Source organism: Orcinus orca, chromosome 3 (genome assembly GCF_937001465.1).
Source record: "Orcinus orca chromosome 3, mOrcOrc1.1, whole genome shotgun sequence".
NCBI lineage: Eukaryota > Metazoa > Chordata > Mammalia > Artiodactyla > Delphinidae > Orcinus > Orcinus orca.
In genome coordinates, this window is record NC_064561.1 from 142,842,767 (window position 1) to 142,863,361 (window position 20,595).

Below are 20,595 nucleotides of genomic sequence, written 5' to 3' on the forward strand. Positions count from 1 at the left end.
ACAGTTAAGAATTTTACAAACGGACTTCCCTGGTGGCGCGGTGGTTGGGAATCCCCCTGCCCGTGCAGGGGACACGGGTTTGTGCCCCGGTCCGGGAGGATCCCGCATGCCGCGGAGCGGCTGTGTCCCTGAGCCGTGGCCGCTGAGCCTGCGCGTCTGGAGCCTGTGCTCCGCAACGGGAGAGGCCGCGGCAGTGAGAGGCCCGCGTACCGCAAAAAAAAAAAAAAAAAAAAAAAAGAATTTTACAATGTTGAGCAAAAGCCAGAAACAAAAGAACATATTCTGTATGAATCCAATTACATTATATTTACAAACAGAAAAAAAACTAACACATGTGATTATCGCGTTAGTCACTTTACTGGGGGAAAAAGAGGGATTTCTGCAATATTCTATTTTTTGTCCTGAACAGGGCTTACACTGGTGTGTTCACTATGAAAATTTGTCCCATGACTTTTGCACTTTTTTTTGTATGTTTTATTTCAACAGAAAAATTTTTTAAAAAAAGAGTCAACAAATAGTAGTACTGATCTATATGCTTGAATAACATTTCCATAATGAAGTTTATTCTTTGATGCTTGGCAAAACCTGAAATATGTAATTCCTCTCACGCCCCATTTAGTGGAATAGGTATTCACAGTTGTTCCATATTACTTACATGAATCTCCTTTGGACAAGCAATCAATATCCTTGGCCCTCAGTAAAAGACATGAATGATAATTATGATCCCTCTAGTTTTAACATTTTATTATTCTTTCTGAATTAGTAAGCATCAACCAAAGCATTGTAATTAAACCTACTAGGAGTTGGTACAACTATAAAACAAAGAAACAGGGCTTCCTTGGTGGCGCAGTGGTTGAGAGTCTGCCTGCCGATGCATGGGACACGGGTTCGTGCCCCAGTCCAGGAAGATCCCACATGCTGCGGAGCGGCTGGGCCCGTGAGCCATGGCCGCTGAGCCTGCGCGTCCAGAGCCTGTGCTCCGCAGTGGGAGAGGCCACAGCAGCTATACCTTTGAGAAGCTTAAAACCTAAATTCATTGTAGAATACTTTCCTTCAGAAGAGCTCCATTATTCTTTAATACTATATTCAACTCTCTATTCAACTGTATTCTTATCTAAACAATTGAATGATTCTAATCAAGTCTCGACATCAGCAGCTGTCCAAGATACATACATGCAAGTACCTATATAACTTTAAATTTCTAGTAACCATATTAAAATAGTTTAAAAAAGAAACCAATTTTAATGTATTTCATTTAACCCAAAATATACAAAATATTATAATTTCAGTATATAAAGATAAAAATGATGTATTTGACATTTTTTATAACAAGTTTTCAAAATACAGTGTATATTTTACATTCACAGAACATGTCAATTCTGATTAACTACATTTAAGTGCTCAACAGCTACAGGTAGGTAGTAGCTATTACAGGAGTCCCCCCTTATCTATGTTTTCCCTTTCCAAGGTGTCAGTTACCCAAGGTCAACTGAGGTCCAAAAATATTAAACAGAAAATTCCAGAAGTAAATAATTCATAAGTTTTAAACTGGATGCCTTTTTGAGTAGCATGATGAAATCTTGCACATTCCTGCTCCATCCCGCCTGGGACATGAATCATCCCTTTGCCAACAGTATCCAGCCTGTTAAGTCACTTAGTGGCTGTCTAAGTTTTCAGATCACTGTTGTACTATGGCAGTGCTTGTGTTTAAGTAACTCTTGTTTTACTTAATAATGGCCCCGAAGCACAAGAGTAGTGATGCTGGCAACGCCAAAGAGAAGCCGTCAAGTGCTTACTTTAAATGAAAAGGTGGGGCTTCCCTGGTGGCGCAGTGGTTGAGAGTCTATCTGCCAATGCAGGGGATGTGGGTTCGAGCCCTGTTCTGGGGGGGATCCCACATGCCGCGGAGCAGCTAGGCCCGTGAGCCACAACTACTGAGCCTGAGCATCTGGAGCCTGTGCTCCGCAACGGGAGAGGCCATGACAGTGAGGGGCCCGCGCACTGTGATGAAGAGTGGCCCCCGCTCTCGCAACTGGAGAAAGCCCTTGCACAGAAACGAGGACCCAACACAGCCAAAAATAAATAAATTAATTTAAAAAAAAATGAAAAGGTGAAAGTTCTCAACTTATATATTGATATAATTATTTCATTTTATTTTCAGTAATTGTTAATCTCTTACTGTGCCTAATTTATAAATTATGCTTTCATAGGTATGTATGTATAGGGAAAATCATACTACATATAGGGTTTGGTACTATCCAAGGTTTTGGGCAACCACTGGGGCTCTTGGAACCTATCCCCCTCACATAAGGGTGGGGGACTACTATAGATTGCATAGTTCAGCTCTAGATATAAGGACAGTTTACAGTAAATACTTGAAGATAAAAAAGCTAGTAAAATGACAGCATAAGAAAGCAAATTCAGGATGTGGAAAAGTATACAGGACAAATGAGCTGGTTTCTCCTTTCATCCACCCCTCCAAAAGAAATCAATAGCGTAAGGAAAAAAGGGACTGTTGTAAAATGAAAGACTTCAGGGATATAACAACCAAAACAGTATAAGGGCTTTGTCTGGAACCTGATTCAAATAAACCAACTACAAAAAAATACCTTTGAGACAACTGGGGAATCTTACTGTGGATTGACTATTCAATGATAATCAAGGAATTATCGTACATTTTGTTAGGTATAACAATGGCATGACAGTTACGTTGGAAAAGAAAGTCACTATCAACAAGAGATGCATACTGAAATATTTAGGGAGAAATAACATTATTAGTAGCATTTGATTTACAAAAAAAGGGTGTGGGAATAAATTGACCATGACTTGATAATACTGAAGCTGAGTTATGCGTACATGGAGTTTTTCATATTATTCTCTCTCTCCAGACAATTCTCATAAAGTTTTTTAAAAAAGCACCCACTTGGTCTAGAGTATTAAATATCAATACAAAAGACAAGATCCTCTAAAGTTCCAGGATTTGCCCTTCTGTGTTATACAAATCAGATGGAAATCATGCTATACATATTGACTACGATACAAATAATTATGATAGTATGATAGTTACAATAAGGCAAATTGGATTTTTCCCTAAAAATACCTAGACGTCTAGGCCTAGTTAGAAGTGTTGGTAGTAAACAAAGTTCCGTAAGTTAATCATGGTCTATATTTTCTTATGTATTTCCTTTCTCTAATGTTCACATATTTCCTAGTAAAATTAAAATATAAATTGTTTTTATACCCTACAAATTTTCACTTTGGAAGGTTGCAGAAACAGCTTACCCCTGATACACTGCAAAGTGAATTTTCCCTGAGTAATTCTGAAACAAAGTATTTACCGCAGTAGGAAATTATACATGTATCATCTTCATAACATCATAGTTGCCCATTCAAACTACAGAAATTATTAATTATTCCTGTTTGGAAAAAAATTAAAAGAACCTGTCCTCCTTTCTCATTTTCCCTGAAAAGTTCTCCAAGACTACTACACCCTCTAACTCAATGAGAGAGGAAGACTATTTTTCTCCTTTGTTTCACTCTTATGTGACATTTCAAACTCCTGATTGTTCTAATATCCATCTAATCTCTATGTGTGGGAAAACTATACTTTCCCACAGGAATCTCCACTTCAAGCAGGACCAATTGAAATAGCATCCAAATATATACCTACAGTTCTGGTATTTCTCCAAACCCAGATTAAAATTGCCCAATGGATACTTCAATATGGATATACTATCATCACTTCACTTTGTCTCAAGCCAAATTAATTTCGAAATCAAAATCTCCTATAAATTTCCCTATTTTTCTTCTTCCTGATATCCAAGTTCAAAACGTCTCTTTTGACCCCTCTTCCATTGTCCTCCTTAAATAAGACCTGTCAATTTTTTCCTTCACAACATTTTATCTTTCCTTTTCCTTCCTTCTGTCACCTCCTGAGTTGAGGTTTTTATAATCTCATAATTAGATAACTGAAATACTTTTTAATCTACTTTTTACTATCAGTGTCTTTCCTCTTTCAATACATTGACTACTGATACCAAATTAATTTTTCTAAACTATCACTCTACCTATCCAGTCACCAAGTTAGGTAAAAAACACATGTTCACCTGGGTTTTTAAAATGAAATCAAAACTCATATGCTTGCTGTTCAAGGCCCTTCATAATCTAAAACCAATTTATATTCTCAGGCTTATCTCTTGTAGTCCCTAAGCAAACACTCCGCCTAGCCCAATTTGTGCTACAAAACAAATCAAAAAAATTCTCAGTGGTCAATAAGGAATCATCTCAACACAGAATAGCTTCTTGCATGTAAGGCTCTCTAGACATCACAAATAGCTCTCTTTCCTGAACTTTTATAGCACTTAACTGTATATACAGCTTATTCTATTTCAAGCTCCTACTAACTCTTTAAAATATGTATCTGTACCACCTCCTTACCTCAAATAAAAGTTCCTTGAGAGCAAAATCATGACTAATTTAATTCAAGCATTCATTGGGTATCCTCCCCCAATGTCAAGAGTAAATTTTATTCATTACTAATGAATCATCTTACTTTAAGTTTCAGGGACCAGTAATTTTTTTAAGTTTTCTTAATAAAATCAAAGAAAACCAGCATTTGATAATCTATTATGTGCTAAGCACTGTTAGGCGCTTACACATACTATCTCGTTTACTCCTTACAAACACCCTAGTGGTTGGTGCTATCACCTCATTATGGGCAAGAAAACTGCAGCCTGGAGATTGAATCTCTTTCCCGTCTTCTGCTGTCTGCCCTTTCCCCTCCCCGTCAATCCAAGTCACATTTTCTAAGCTTCTTAACCCTTCACTCAACTGGTGATTCGTTTCCTGTATTGTGCCCAGTATTGTGCTGGAGCTGGGGGTACAGAAACTAAGAGACACCTGACCTACCCTCACGACCCCAGGGCGCAGGCAGGAGTAATAGGCCTTACGCAAGCGTCAGAAGTCCACGCTGCCTGCGGCCACTGGAGAACGCCAAAACCCAGCTTCCCCCAAACCAACGTTCTTCCTCCCTCCTCAACATTTTTCTCAACCCCCTTCACTTCCCAACGCCACTAACTTACACCCTACTTCTCGTGGTCTTCAGAAGAGTGGGATTTTCTTCCCTCGAGAGAGAAAGAAAAAAAGACATTTCGGGACATCTTCCTTACCCGGCCTTTTCCGCAGACCCTGGCGGCCCCTTCCATTTCCCCTTCTCCTTGTCTTTTTTGGCTCCGGGCGCAGTGGTCGAGTCGTCCTCAAACACGCTGAAGAGCTCATCCCCAAAAGCGTCCGCCATCTTTCGGAGCTGCGAGACCGAATCTCCCTCCTACCCAAGATGCTCCGCGACAGCACCGACCGTGACGCCAAGCGAAGCCGCAACAGGGGCCCGTGGGAGACAAAATTAGTCGAGTCACGCAGCCCCGGAGACTTTTTCCCTGCCTCCTTTTTCTCCTTCGACCTTTCCTTTCCTTTTTTAAACACCGGCGGATAGGCAGCTCCTTGGCTAAAGAGGGAGCGAGGCGAGGGTTCCCAGCACGCAGCAGACGCCTAGGTGGGCGGGGAGGAGGCGGGACCTTGGTGAGTCGGACCAATTGCGAAGCAGCGGTTGTAGCAGGGCCTAGAAGCCCGGATGGAGGACGCAAGGTGGCGGCGTGGGACTCGGGGAATGTGAAGAGCTTCTGGAGGCGGTGCGGGAGTGGTTCCGGGACCTGGACCGGGAGGAATCTTCTGCCGCAGCTGCAACATGGGAGGCAAGAACAAGAAACACAAGGCGCCGGGGGCCGCGGCGGTCCGGGCCGCTGTATCAGCTTCCAGAGCCAAATCCGCCGAGGCCGGAGCTGCTGGGGAGGCCCAAAACAAGAAGCCTGTGGTCAGGCCGCCCCCTTCCGCCGCTACTAGCAGCACCAGGGATCCCCGAGTCAAGCAAGGTACGAGCGGTCGGGCCCCGGCCTCCTCCTGAACCGCTACTGCCAGTCCCGAGGGAGAAGCCTTCGCACCTGGGCGGACCCTCGGTCTTAACATTTCTCTCTTTCACACCCGGAGTTGCTGGCTCCCCATCGGGTAGCCTTGTTTTAGATCAGTGTAAGCTGCTTGGGCCTCCAGAGTTCCGACGGTAGCGTCCCCCAAACCTCCACTTCATCTCCTGAGAACAAAAGAAATTTGCATTAGCTCCCGTTTCAGTGCGGATCCGTCCTGAGCCGTCATCTAAACCAGCGAGGCGAATGCAGAGAGTAGTGTGTGGAATTATTAACGTCCTAGAGCCAGACCCATTTTCTACTTGCTTCTCAAACCATTTTCAGCCACGATGTAGCGTTTCCACGTGTTGTGCAAAAAATAAGTACTTAAGAATTTCAGCACTTACACACCGAATATGGGTAACCTATTGTAAAAATTATCAGCGATCTTTACCGCAGCAGTGCATTTTTGCTTACTGTGTAGTTTGGTTTGATAACTCAATTTGGAGATTGCCGGTTCTGGCTGCAGATCAGCAGGCCACTATTACAGCTGATTTGGACAGTTATACGCTGTTTTCTTCTGCTTAGCTTGTTTGCTTGTAGTTCTTACTGAAACGTAAGTCTAGCAAATATTTGTTGAAAACCTACTGTGTAATTGGCATGAAGTTAGGGATGGGATGAGCAAAACAGACAAATCATCTCTCCTGGAGCTTGCCAATCTAATGGCGCACACAGCCATGAAGTAGTCACACAAACGTTGCTCTATGATTGATAAGTGCCACAAAGAAAAGCTAAGGAAGAGAATTTAACAGCGTAATCTGATTTTTACTGGGGAAAAGGAGGAGTAATGGACAGTCTCTTTGAGAAAGTGACAGTATCGGGAGGATGAATAGGTGTTAACGCTGTACAGAATGGGGGAAATAGTATTCCTGGCTGAGGTAAGGAACACTATTGTGCAAAGATCTTGAGTCAGGAAAGAGCATGGGCCTTTAAGCTACTCAGAATGTAAGCACTGCCTAAGGAGGAAAAGAGATGAAACTGAAGAAGTAGGCAGGTAACAAACCTTCACTTAGAAGGTGAATAATAATTCTTTGCCCTACAATATACTGTAACCCTTTAACTACAAAGTTATTATGCCTGCAATTACAAATACATAGAATATCTCCTTAAATATTCTGTGGCACTTTTACTCTGTGAATCAGCCTCTTTCTAACTCTGTCTTTTCTTGATATTCCTCTGAATTCTTTGAACTTTCTAATAGTCATTTGTTCTATTCTTTGGCTTCCCATTCTCCCAACCCCAAAATATGACCATTACCGTAGGTGTCAGTCTGTGACAGTATGATTCTCTCTCTACAGCCCTTTCAGGAGAGTTCCTCTACTTCCATTACTTCTGTCTTTTCTTTTGTAGATGACTCCTCAGTCAACATGTCCAATCCTGGTCTATTCCAAGCTCAAGTCAGCCATTTCTGCATTTACTTGGATTTTTGGCCCTGTTTTGCAAGCACGTCAAATTTAATAACATGGCTAATACTGAACTATACTCCTCTCCCCCAAACTAGCTTCTCCTGTGACTTCTTTGTTTCTGTTTTTCCATATTCCTCTATCCAATGTCAATAGTTATTTTTTATGTCTTCCCTTCTTCTTCACATCCGATCTGTTGTCAAGCTCCGTGCAGTCTTTGCTTATTTCTCTTCCATATATGCCCTTTTCACTTTTTTTTTTTTTTTTGTGGTTCGCGGGCCTCTCACTGTTGTGGCCTCTCCCGTTGCGGAGCACACACTCCGGACGTGCAGGCTCAGCAGCCATGGCTCACGGGCCCAGCCGCTCCACAGCATGTGGGATCTTCCCGGACCGGGGCACGAACCCGTGTCCCCTGCATCGGCAGGCGGACTCTCAACCACTGCGCCACCAGGGAAGCCCTGCCCTTTTCACTTTTGATTTATACTGGTCACACCTCAGTTTAGGCACTCATGAATTTATGGAGTACCAACACAGCCTTCTAATGGGTTTCCCTAGCTGTGCTCTTTTTTCCTTCTCCAGTCTGTTCTGCATAAAGCATCAGATTGATCTTTCAGAACCACTGCTTTGATCATGTCACTTAACAGTTTTTTCTACAGCGTCTTCACTGACTTTGTGATAAAATACAAACCATTCAGCTCGTATCTAAGACCCCCTTTCTAGCCTTTTTACTAGTTCCTATATTCAGCTCTAGCAAATCTGGTGTATTTTCACTGCTCCAAATGCAGCTGTTGGCTTTCTGCCTCCTCATGTTTATTCTTGCTGTTTTCTCTCATTTGGAATGCTATCTATCCCTAATGCTATCTACCAGAATCCTGTAATACCCACCCAAATATCAACTACTTTTTGAATTCTTCTGTCTCCCCAGCTCATGTATATCATTGTTGTTTGAATCATTCTTTTTGATGTTTAGATCTTGCCTATGTGAGCAATTATACATTTTATCTATCCTATAAAATTGTAGGGGGTAGGAACAGTTTTATGGTTACATATTAACATCCCTCAGTATCTAGTCAAATGCTCTGAATATAGTCATCCAAAAAATTTCTTGGGTAAGTGACAAGGAAAATTTCAGAGGAGTTACTAAGACCAAGAAATCAAAAGAGAAAATGAGAGGTTATCTACCAAATTTGTAGAGAATTTTTTATAACCATAAATCAATATATATAGCAGTATAAATAAAATGTTGTAGCAAGATTGCCACATGATTTTGTTTTCTTTTTTTCTGTCTGGATATTTTTATATTACATATAATAGGCCTACTTGGAAGAAAAAAGTGGAAAAGTACACAGAAAAAATGATCTCTGAACTCTTTGTTGTTCCTAATGTAAATGTAACTGTTTTACTCCGCTTCCATCTCTCTCTCTGGCTTTTCAAACAATTTGAAGGATTGTACATAGCATACTTTCTCAAAATTGGACTCTCATCTAGAGGTAGAAAATGACTGGTGCCACGAAATGGTTCTTGGCACAATCCTGGGTATTCTTCCACTTCTATTTTTTCATTTCTTTTGTTTATCAAATAATGTTTGAAGAGCTACTATGTGCCAGGCAAGATTTTAGGCACTGGGGATACCACAAGAACAAAACAGACTGAGATCACTGCTTTCAAGGGGCTTACATTATTGGGGGCTGGTGGAGGGTGCTTACAACCATAAGGCTTGTGTTTGTGAAAATTCTTAAACCTAGTTGAGACTTAAAATCTTAAGAGGGAAATAAGACTAGGGGACTGATGTCATGAATAAATTCATAAAAACCATTATAGTTTTTAGGGTCACCAAAATAAAATAGAAAAAGTGCCATGAAAGTCAGAAAACAGTGACTTGGTAAAGAATAAATTGGGTGGTGGGGTCTGTTTTGGTTTAGAACAGAGATGGCTTTTCTGAGGAAACCTGCTGAGATGATTTGAAGCAACCAGTTATTAGATCTGGAGACAGAATGTTTGAGGCTTAGGCAACAAGGGCAAAGGCCTTAAGGTGGGAACAAGCTTGGCATGATGCAGGAAGACAAGAAGAAAGTCTGTATGGGTGGAGTGAGTGGGGCGGGGGGGGAACTGGTGTTTATATTAAATGGGGAAGAGACCTTAGCTAAGATTAGTCAGGTAGTTTTGGCAGTATGGATGGACTTCCTCACAGACCCTGACTGCTTAGATTATATCAGCTAACTCTAATTTATTCTCCAGATATGCTATACTTCCCCTTCATAGCCTATTTGGGTAATTAGTTGCTTAATTACTCCACCAGAATATGAGTTCCGTGAGGACAAGATTGGGTCTTATTTATTCCTGACTGGGTCTCTTGGCTGGTTTGGTTCCCCTTGCAGATGTGTACTGTTGGGCAGAAGGGAGCCACAGTGCCTCAGTGCACCTATCACCAGCACCAGCACCTCGAAGTGAATGTTTCAGTGATAGTGGGTCGTTACAATCACTGTATGATGTAAAAAGCAATACTGTATAAAAGGAAAATATTCCATAAGAAAAAAGAGTATTGGGCAACAAGAAATTGATTCTGGCTGATGCTTCTTTTTTCTTGCTAAGTCATCTTGAGGAAATCACTTAGTTTTTCTGTGCTTCAACTTTAATGTAATAAATATTTTTGAGAGCCAGTTACATATGTTCCTTTGTTCCATGAACAGTCATTATAAATCTGAAACCCTTAGTGCTTTTGCCTTAGGGATACATCCTGCACACTAACTTCCTTATTTCCAGTCAGATTTCCAATAACTCCCTTCATCTGAAACAAAACCAAAACTTGTGGAGAAGGGTCTCTAAGCAGCAAGAAAGGTAGCTGTCATACATCTTATGCACATTACTTGGCAAAAGAATGGGGACCATTTTTATTCCATGGCCTATTGACTTAGAATTGTATTTGAAAATAGGGTTACTCATTTACAAGTTTCAGTATCTATTTTCTTCTGGTGCCATCACTTTTTCCTAGGTAACAGATTAGAATTTGGGGGTGGGGAGTTATTAGGTTGACATTCTGAAAGGTGGCAGCTGACAGGAGAGAAGACCAAAGAATCACTAAATAGAAAATTAGAGCAGTCTCAGGGAATTGGGTAGCCTCTGCAAGCCTCTGAGCAAAGTCATAGATACTCATAATAAGTAATGCATCATGAAAAGCTTTGAATTTTGCTTATTGTATGTATTATGGCAGGAAGTGTAAATACAGTTTAGAAGGATTTCTATCAGGTTGTTTCAAAATGCATTTCAGATTTTGGAGTTTTCATTCATGCCGATTAAAAATCTTATATGAACATGTTTTAGGAAGAATTTGAAAATGAAAGGGCCTTACTGGTTTACTTGATTTAATTGGTAACATCCCTGGCAAGATCTCATTATTGCTTCAGTTCCTCAGAGTATTGAATAAAATGAAAACGTACCATTTTTAGAGACCCTGATTGACACCCAGCGAATTCACAGCAGTGTGGGTGTTCATTCCCCTCCTGATAGTCTGGGGACTTAGATCTTTTATTTGCCCTCTGGAAGTTAGCAGTATAACCTGACCTCAAGGAAGTGATATGGTCGGACATTTTAGGTGGAATGGTTGGAGGAGAAAAATGAGAGCTGACTGCAATCTTTAATTCACTAGTTTAAAAAACAAAACCAATCAGGAATTCCCTGGTGGTCCAGTGGTTAGGACTCAGAGGTTTCACTGCTGGGGCTCAGGTTTACCTCCTGGTTGGGGAACCAAGATATCGTAAGCTGCGTGGCGTGGCCAAAACAAAAAAGAAAACCAAAAGACACTTATTAACGGAATTTACAATCTTACCTCTGTCAGTAACACAGGAACCTGAACTGTTTCTCAGTATTGTCTTGGTAATGAAGCATTCATCTGTCTGTACCTTTTCAGAAAGGGTTATAACTGGAGCCCCTCCATGGGTTTAGGGACCTCTAAAACTGATTAGTGTGCTAAATTTGTGAATGAATTTACTACAACTGATAAGACCCCCCAGAAATGGTTAAAGACTACTGATATATACTCTCCTTTATAACCATTGACATGAGTTTATGAGCAGGGTTACCAGGATTAAGGTAAAGTCTGAGACTAAAAGATGAGGAAAACCATACCAGGAATACCAGAATTGTTATTATCCTTTAATGTATTCTAGGTAGCTTTGGGTACCTTCTTAACTATAGCACAGAAGTAATTCAGGGACCCACCAATGTTCCTAGTTCAGACTGCTCAAATGTAAATAGTTATTTTCAGAAACTTTGGTTTTCCTTTTTAAATCCCTCATTATATTAACTAGCATCTTAAAATGAACAACCCAATGTAAGTCAACAGAGACTAAAATCCTGGACTTTATAATAAGCAACTCTTTAGGTTTCTCAAAGTGAAAAAAAAATCCTATTTTAAGGTTTATAAAAGCAGAGTAACAAGGTTTTGTACGATTCTAGGATTATTTTTATATAGCAGTGGTTCTCAAAGTGTGCTTAGGGGATCCTGGGGAACTTTTGAGACCTTTCTAGCAGAGGCTTAATGAGATCAAACTATATTCATAATAATTCTAAAATGTTATTTGCCATTTTCATGTTCATTTTCTCTCTAGTGTACAGCGACTACATGATGTGTGATATTACAGAAGACTGAATGCAGAAGCCAGATGTTAAGAGATTTGCAAAAGTAGAAAACAATTTTTTTGATTTGGAAAATATAGTTATTTTTCATAAAAGTACTATATTAACATGTAGTAGGTTTATTTTTAATGAATTAATAAATATTTTTTAAAATTTCCCTTTTGGGACTTCCCTGGTGGTCCAGTGGTAAAGAATCCACCTTGCAATGCAGGGGACGTGTGTTCAATCCCTGGTTAGGGAACTAAGATCCCACATGCCGTGGGGCAGCTAAGCCTGCATACCACAACTGCTGAGCTCGCATGCCTCAACTGGAGCCCACGCGCCTCATCTAGAGAAGAGAAAATCCGCATACCACAACTAGAGAGAAGCCCGCACACCGCAACGAAGAGCCCGTGTGCCTCAACAAAGGTCCCACGTGCGGCAACTAAGACCCAACGCAGCCAAAAATAAATAAAAATAATAAATCTTTAAAAATAAATAAAATTTCCCTTTTAATTTATAGTATGATAAATATCAATATTATAACCTACATAAACAAAAAGTATTTGGGATCTTCAATAATTTTTAAGAGAGTAAGGAGATCATGAGACCAACGTTTGAAAATAAAATGTGTTCCTTCCCGGTTATTCATTGTTAGAAAACTGTTAATATATAGCATTTCTATTGACTGGAACAGACTTGGCAACTGTGGTGGGTTGAGTAGTGTTCCCCAAAATTTCATGTCCACATGGAACGTCAGAATGTGATCTTATTTGGAAAAAAGATCTTTGCAGGTGTAATTAGTTAAGGATCTTGAGATGAAGTCATCGTGGATTTAGGGAGAGCCCTAAATCCAATGACTAGCATCCAGAGAAAGGAGACAGATTTGCATACAGAGAGACAGAGGGAATAAGGCCACGTGAAGACCCATTTTAAGAAGGAGGCAGACAAGCCAAGCAACACCTGGGGTCACCAGAAGCCAGAAGAGGCAAGAAAAGAGTCTTATCTAGAGATTTCAGAGGGAGTATGGTCCTACTGATACCTTGATTTTGGACTTCTAGCCTTCAGAATTGAGAGAGAATGTTTCTGTATATTCAGCCACCAAGTTTGTACAGCAGCCTTGGAAACTAATATAGCAACCTTATACTCAGTAGGAGAGAATGATAGGAACTCCCACCTCCTTTTTGCCTTAGGAGGAGTGCTTTCTCTTCAGAATTACCCATCTTCTCTGCCAGGAATCAAATATCCTCTGAGAGGTCTTACTTCAGCTAAGTGCCAGGCATTTACACTCTGAGAAACTAGTTAACCTAGAGAGTGCTAAGCGGTAGAATGTTTTTGCAAATTTAGCGGAAGTATTGCTGACTTCCAGATTGAGTTATTTGGTAAAGTGGAAAAGAAAGAGCTGAAATCAAATATTTAATGTTTAGCGATCTTTAGAGGAAAGTTAAAATAGTGTAATGGATATTAATCATTAAATTACCTTGACTGTTCATTGTCTGTTATATACAGGTCCGAAAATTTATAGTTTTAATTCTGCAAATGATTCTGGTGGTCCTGCAAATCTGGATAAATCTATTTTGAAAGTGAGTATCAAGGTTTTGAGTCATTTCAAGAAATGTTACCTTAAAAAAAAAGATATACTCTTAAATGTAAGCAAGTGATGGGGTGTTTTAAATTTTTGTAAATAGTACAGTAATTCCTCATCTATACTAAATAAAAGTAAATCGTACACATCTGTTGAGAGCCTGTAAAAAATTAAGGAAGAGCTGGATAAGGTCCAAACTTCTAAGTATATCAACTTCCCTTTCTCCATTTATCACCTCTGTGAAGTCCATCATAACTCACCAGGTTATTTTCCTGGTGGTTCCATCAGCACTTCTTACATCTTTCTAAATAATGACTTGCTGGGTTACAGTTTATCATTTTATACATGTTTCCTGTGCTAGACTGAATTCCTGAAGTATGTTTTTGTGCATTGCTCATAGTGAGCATCAGTAAAGGTGTGATCAAAAGAAGGTAGTTTTGAAGGTAGTTGGCTGTATAATCTTAGGTTAAACATATGGAAACAGCAGAAGGTAAAATGGCCAATAGGAAAAAGTAGAAAACAAACTCTGGAAGCCAAAATAATTTGTGTAACCTAATTATTACAATTTATATAAGTTTTTACTTTTACTTGATTTGCCCTCTTTTTAGTGTAGCATCCATTCTTTCAGGCAATGTGCTTGGGCTGGTTTACATTAATGCAAATTTTTGGGTTCCATCCCCAAGGATTCTGATTCAGTATGTTTAGGATAGGGCTTAGGAATCTGTCTTTATGGTGGCAATCTAAGGGTGGTCCAAGGACAGAGTCTTAAGACATACGGCTTCAAGAGGCTTTATAAAAGGATTTTTGCCTTGCCACATGTTGTTGCTTTTTCCGTATCCCATCTTTTCTTAAATATATGGTAGGAATGTGGTCCAGTGAATGGTATTCCAATATATGATAATCACTGTATCTGATTTCAGCTGAAATTCTGGGCTTGGTTGGAAGGGATATAGAAAACTGTGTGATTTGCTTCTAATTATTTAATTATTAAATGTTATTTATCTTCTAATTGATATGACCTTTTTGGTCTCAACAGGTGGTAATTAATAACAAACTAGAGCAAAAAATTATTGGAGTGATAAATGAGCATAAAAAGCAAAATAATGACAAGGGAGTGATTTCTGGAAGACTTACTGCCAAAAAATTACAGGTATTTTGCAAACTTTTTTTAAGTTACTTATTTTTAGTGGAGCATTTTTAAGACAGCTCCACATGTGAGATAAAATGACTTTTCAACTTCCATTGAAATTTCATATAGATTAGTTCCATCTTCAAGAATAAGGAAGGAACTGTGCCAAAAACAAGTACATGCATTAAAATAGTGATATGAAAACTAAATTACATTCCCAAAATTATGTTGGACTTGTGGTGGGCACTTTGCTTACATTTTCTCTGACACACCAATCCTGGAAAGTATTTTGCCCCAATTTTCAAATGAAGGAAATGAGGCTTGGAAAGATTACATATATTATAGCCTGAGGTTTTTAATTACTAAGTAGCAAAGTAAACAGAGTCTGGATTTGAACCCAGTCCTGCCCAGCTGTAAAGATCATGCTTTAGAAAGTACAATAAAAAGCTTTACTTTATGTCTGAACATGTTCATTGAAGCACTGCTGATAATAATAATAATAAAAAAAGTAAACATCTTAAGTCATCACCAATACGAAAATAGATTATGATATGTCTACCCAGTGGAATATTCTTTAACTATTAAAATTGATGAACAGTTTCTAATAATTTGGGAAGATGCTTATGTTATAATGTTAAGTAAAGTTTGTTTTTACAAAATCATAGAAAAATGACTGAAAGGAAGCATACTACATTGCAAACAGTATCTTTAGATAGTGAGAATATGAGCAGTTTCTCCTGGTCCTATTTATCTATAGTTCTCAGATTCTCAATACAGTGAGAGGGACTTCCCTGGCAGTCCAGTGGTTAAGACTTCGCCTTCCAATGCAGGGGGTGCAGGTTCGATCCCTGGTCAGGGAGCTAAGATCCCACATGCCTCAGGGCCAAAAAACCAAAACATTAAACAGAAGTAATATTGTAACAAATTCAATAAAGACATTAAAAATGGTCTGCACATCAAAAAAAAAAACCTCAATACAATGAGCACATTTAACTCTTCTAACTGGAAAAAAAGAGAAAAAAAGATATTTTTGAAGTTACAATTTGTGTCAGAGTTTCTGGTTTAAAATGAATGGGAGAATAGACTTAGTAATGAAAAAAGAGAAAATTGACAGAATGACTTCGTTACATTTCCCTTTCATAGGATTTATACATGGCTTTACAAGCATTTTCATTTAAGACTAAGGACATTGAAGATGCCATGACTAACACACTCTTACATGGAGGTGATCTTCATTCTGCCTTGGATTGGCTCTGTTTAAATCTTTCAGATGGTAAGCAGTATTGTCATAAATATCTTTCAGTTTATAAAACCTTTTGAAGTAATTTCAATGTTTATGATATTGGTATCAAGCTTTGGACTTGTACTGAAAATTTTTTTCACTGTTATAATTATTTATTTTTAGGATGTTCTTACACTTTTCTAGTCTTTTTAGTATATTCTTCTTAAAGGTTGTAGTCTGTGCAAGAAGAAATTATTTTTTTGTGTGCTGCTTTCAGTTGTTGATAGCCATTTTACAATGCACATAATACAGCAGATTCTCAAAGTTTGCCTGTCTGTAACCTGTCAGGCTGTGTATCCTCGTTTTGGTTTAGAAATTAGGGCTGTCTGGCTTTGGATAAATAATATTTAATTAAGCAGAGCGTCAAGGTTGTAATCTTTGGCAAGAACCTGGAATGCATATTGCTTCTATGACTGATTAAGGATACTGTCACATGTTGTGACAGGCAACCAAAGAGAAGGGAGGGTTAAGATTTTCTTATGGAAATTTAGGAGTCTAGCATATTGAGGGTGAAATAAATGGTCAAATAGAGGTGGGCTGCTTATCATCTAGAGAGTGTTCCCACTGGTTTGATAATAAAACGAGGTTCATCATAGGATTTCTATTCCTAGGAGATGAGCAGTAGAATAAAATTAGGTGCTCTTTGTCTAGACAGAGTTTATGTGAGTGTTTAATAAATATTTGTGTGTTTTATGTATCATGTACATGTTTATTTTCATCCCAATTTCTCTTAAGATGCACTTCCTGAAGGATTCAGTCAGGAATTTGAAGAGCAGCAACCTCTAAGTAGGCCAAAATTCCAGTCTCCTCAAATACAAGCCACTATTTCACCTCCACTGAAATCTAAAACCAAAAAACAGGAAGAAGATCCTATGATAAAGGTAATTTAAGAATTAAACATTTAAAGTTGTATAAAATCAGAATGAAGCACATGTAATAGTTCATAAGGGTATAAATATTAGGTTACAATAATGTTTTTACTTATTGAAAATGTCTAATGGGTTTGCCAAACTCTTCTATCACTGTCGGTTTCAGTTATCTATTGCTACATAACAAACCACCTGAAAATGTAGTGACTTAAACCAAGAATTTCTTATGATTTTGCAGTCTGAACTGGGCTCAGCCAGGCAGTTCTTCTGCTCCATGAGGTATCTCCTCAGACTGGAACATCCAAAATGGTTTCTTTACTCACATGACTAGGTGCCTCGGCTGGGAGCTAGCAAGTCATCTCTCTCTCCACATGACTAGCTTAGGTTTCCTCTTATATGGTGATATTAGGGTGGTCAGACTTCTTACTTGACATATGGCTTCCAAGAGCAAGTATCTTGAGATAGTAAGCCCCAGTGTACAAATTTATATCAAGCCTCTGCTTGTATCACTCTTGCTAATGTCCCATTGGTTGAAGCAAGTCATGTGGCCAATTCAAAATCTGTATGGAAGGGGATTACAGAAAGGCATTAGTACTGGAAGGTGTACTTCATTACACTTCATTACGCATTACACCTAAGTACTCTGCATATCATAAAACATCTATGAACATGGGTGAACCTAGAGAACATTATGCTAAGTTAAATAAGCCAATCACAGAAAGACAAATACTACATTATGTCACTTATATGAGGTACCTAATACAGTCATATTCATAGAAACAGAGAATAGAATGGTAGTTACCAGGGGCTAAAGGGAGGAGGGGCAAATGGGGAAATGTTGCTTAATGGTTATAAAATTTCAGTTATGCAAGATAGGTAAGTTCTATACAGCTGCTATGCAACAATATGCCTATAGTTAACAGTACAGTACTGTACACACACACAAAAGAACACACAAAAATTTTTGGAGGTGATGGATATGTTTAGTACCTTGATCGTGGTGATGATATCATAGGTGTATGCATATATCCAAACTCATCAAAATGGTGAGTCTGTGTATATATATATGTGTGTATATATATATATATACACACATATATATATATACAGTAAATAATTAACATTTTAATAATATGTACATTAAATATGTGCAATTTTTAATTATCAGTTATACCTCAATAAAGCTTAAAAATAAACAGGGCAAAAATCTGTGGAAACATCATCCCCACAAAACCACTGTTTTTAAGGACAACACTAGTTTTTAATAGTTCTTTCATTTTTTTGCCTCTTTATGTAAATGTATTCTTCGGATCATGTAAGTTTAGACTTATTAATGTTGAGTTCCATTCATTTGTCCTTCACTGAACAGTAGAGAATGTGATTTTTGAGGCTTATGTGTCTACTGTTTCTGAGTGTAAAGAAATTATAAAAGCAGTGACACTTGATGATAGTTTTGACACCTTTTTCTAATTTTGATTTTTCAGATATTTGTTTTTTCTTTCTAGCCTAAAAAGGAAGAAAAAAATTTGGAAGTAAATATGAAAGAATGGATTTTGCGATATGCTGAACAACAAAATGAAGAAGAAAAGAGTGAGACTTCTAAAAGTTTAGAAGAGGAAAAATTTGACCCTGTGAGTAGAAATTTATATTGGGCTTCTAGCTGGATATACCTGGCAAAATATTTAACTTTTATAAGACTTAGTTTCCTCATTTTTAAATTGAGAAAACAGTTACCTCTAGGGGTTTATGTGAGGATTAAATAAAATAACAGGGAAAAAATGACACAAAATAACTGCTCAATATATGTTAATTACATTCCTCCCATGTTTAAAGAGATAATCACCAAGTATTTTTAAATGATTGTTCTGTGTAAGGAGTATGCTAAATTATTTGGTTAATTTTAAAAAGCACCTTCCTTTATAGAGGAAACCCATTGCCTGGAAAGAGAAAACCTACATATCATAAGATAAACTAAAAATATTAGGTTAAGTGAGGGCTTCCCTGGTGGCGCAGTGGTTGAGAGTCCGCCTGCCAATGCAGGGGACACGGGTTTGTACCCAGGTCCGGGAAGATCCCACATGCCGTGAAGCGGCTGGGCCCGTGAGCCATGGCCGCTGAGCCATGGCCGCTGAGCCTGCGCGTCCGGAGCCTGTGCGTCTGGAGCCTGTGCTCCGCAAAGGAGAGGCCACAACAGTGAGAGGCCCGCCTACTGCAAAAAACAAAAACAAAATATTAGGTTAAGTGAAAAAAGCAAGTTGTAGGAAGAAAATAGCACAATACATATTTCTGATAAAAGACTTCTGTCTAGAATTTATAAAGAAGTTTTAAAAGGACAACAGACACTTTACAGAAGTAGATATATGGATGGCCAATAAACATGTAAAAATAAGTTCAGCATTGCTAGTCATGGGAAAAATGAAAATGAAAACTGCAGTGACATACCACTATGTATATATCAATCAAAATGGCTAAAATTAAAAAGATCAGTAATACCAAGTGTTGGGAGGATGTGAAGCCACTGAATACTCATACCCTGATTGTAAGAGTATAAAATGAAATGGTACAACCACTTTGCAAAACTGCTTGGCACTTTCTTATGAAGTTAGACATACACTTACCATATGACCTAACAATTTCATTCCTACGTTTTTAATCAAGAAAAATGAAAATGCCAACAAAAAAAGACTTGTAAGCAAATGTTCGTAGCAACTTTACTAATAACAGCCAAACACTGCAAGCAACTCTCAAAAACATTATATAAGAATGAAAAAAGCCAGGCAAAAATGAGTACATGCTGAACAATTTCATTATATTAAATTCTAGAAAAGTCATCTCTGCAAAATCTGTCTCTAATGAGAGGAAGCAGGTCAGTGGTTGCCTGACTACAGGGATGGAGGAAAGAGATTGACTGTTAGGCATGATGAGGAAACTTTTGGGGATGATGGCAATGTTTTATGTCTTGATTATGATGATGGTTACGTGGATGTATACATGTGTCAAACACACTCACTTATACACTTAAAATGACATTTTATTAGAAGTGAACCATACTTTTATAAAGTTGATTTAGAAAGACAAAAAGGAAGTTGCAGAACAGCATGTGTAGTATAATGAACTCATTTGAGTAAAACAATATACACATACACATATATTTGCATTCTTATGTATGCAAAGGAAACATCGGGAGAGATACACAAGAAGCTATTACTAGTGATTAGGACTGGGGTTGGTAGGGTGGGAGGGAGACTTCTTTTTTATACTCCTCTGTATCCTCATAAGTTTTTTTTAACCACGTGCCTGTATTAAAGTAATATAAACAAAAATAACTTAGGACAGTACACATGTTACTTTGAGGTTCAGAGAAAGAGGTCTCTTCTGATAGGAACATTAGGTCAATACTTCAAAGAAAAAAGTGGGACTTGAAGGATGCATGAAGTGTGCATAGGCAACAAAGAATGGGAAAATGACCCATATGGGTGAAATAATGTGAATAAGGGTACAGCAGTGGAATTGTGCAAGGGGCCTTTGAGTATTAAACAATAAACAGGATAAAATGTGTAGGTGAGTACTGGCCAATAGGAGTAAACAGGTGAGTTAAACTGAGACTACAAGATTTGGATGCCCAGAAAATGAATTTGACAGCTTTTCCTACTGATTGTGAAGAGTTGCCAGAAGTATGGGGGCAGGTGATCAACAAGA

General features: G+C 38.5%; 2 protein-coding genes across 6 annotated transcripts in view; one reads left to right on the forward strand and one right to left on the reverse strand.

The window, feature by feature from the left end:
• The window catches only part of MTREX (Mtr4 exosome RNA helicase), a 136,986-nt gene extending 131,684 nt beyond the window's left edge, over positions 1 to 5,302 (reverse strand). For all 3 annotated transcript variants that reach the window (XM_004275144.3, XM_033437856.2, XM_033437855.2), the window contains exon 1: positions 5,169 to 5,302. In XM_004275144.3, the coding sequence (XP_004275192.1) occupies positions 5,169 to 5,296 (128 nt within the window). In that variant the 5' untranslated portion in view covers positions 5,297 to 5,302. The remainder of the gene's footprint in view (positions 1 to 5,168) is intronic.
• Positions 5,303 to 5,536: 234 nt separating this feature from the next.
• DHX29 (DExH-box helicase 29) overlaps positions 5,537 to 20,595 on the forward strand; it is a 47,989-nt gene continuing 32,930 nt past the window's right edge. Inside the window, exons 1-7 of one of the 3 annotated variants that reach the window (XM_033437853.2) lie at positions 5,787 to 5,927; positions 12,025 to 12,098; positions 13,541 to 13,614; positions 14,653 to 14,766; positions 15,889 to 16,018; positions 16,763 to 16,908; positions 18,402 to 18,527. In XM_033437853.2, coding sequence (XP_033293744.1) covers positions 15,898 to 16,018; positions 16,763 to 16,908; positions 18,402 to 18,527 — 393 coding nt within the window. In that variant the 5' untranslated portion in view covers positions 5,787 to 5,927; positions 12,025 to 12,098; positions 13,541 to 13,614; positions 14,653 to 14,766; positions 15,889 to 15,897. Of the gene's footprint in view, positions 5,928 to 12,024; positions 12,099 to 13,540; positions 13,615 to 14,652; positions 14,767 to 15,888; positions 16,019 to 16,762; positions 16,909 to 18,380; positions 18,528 to 20,595 lie in introns of those variants that run through there. The other 2 variants (XM_004275143.4, XM_033437854.2) reach the window with 2 other exon arrangements.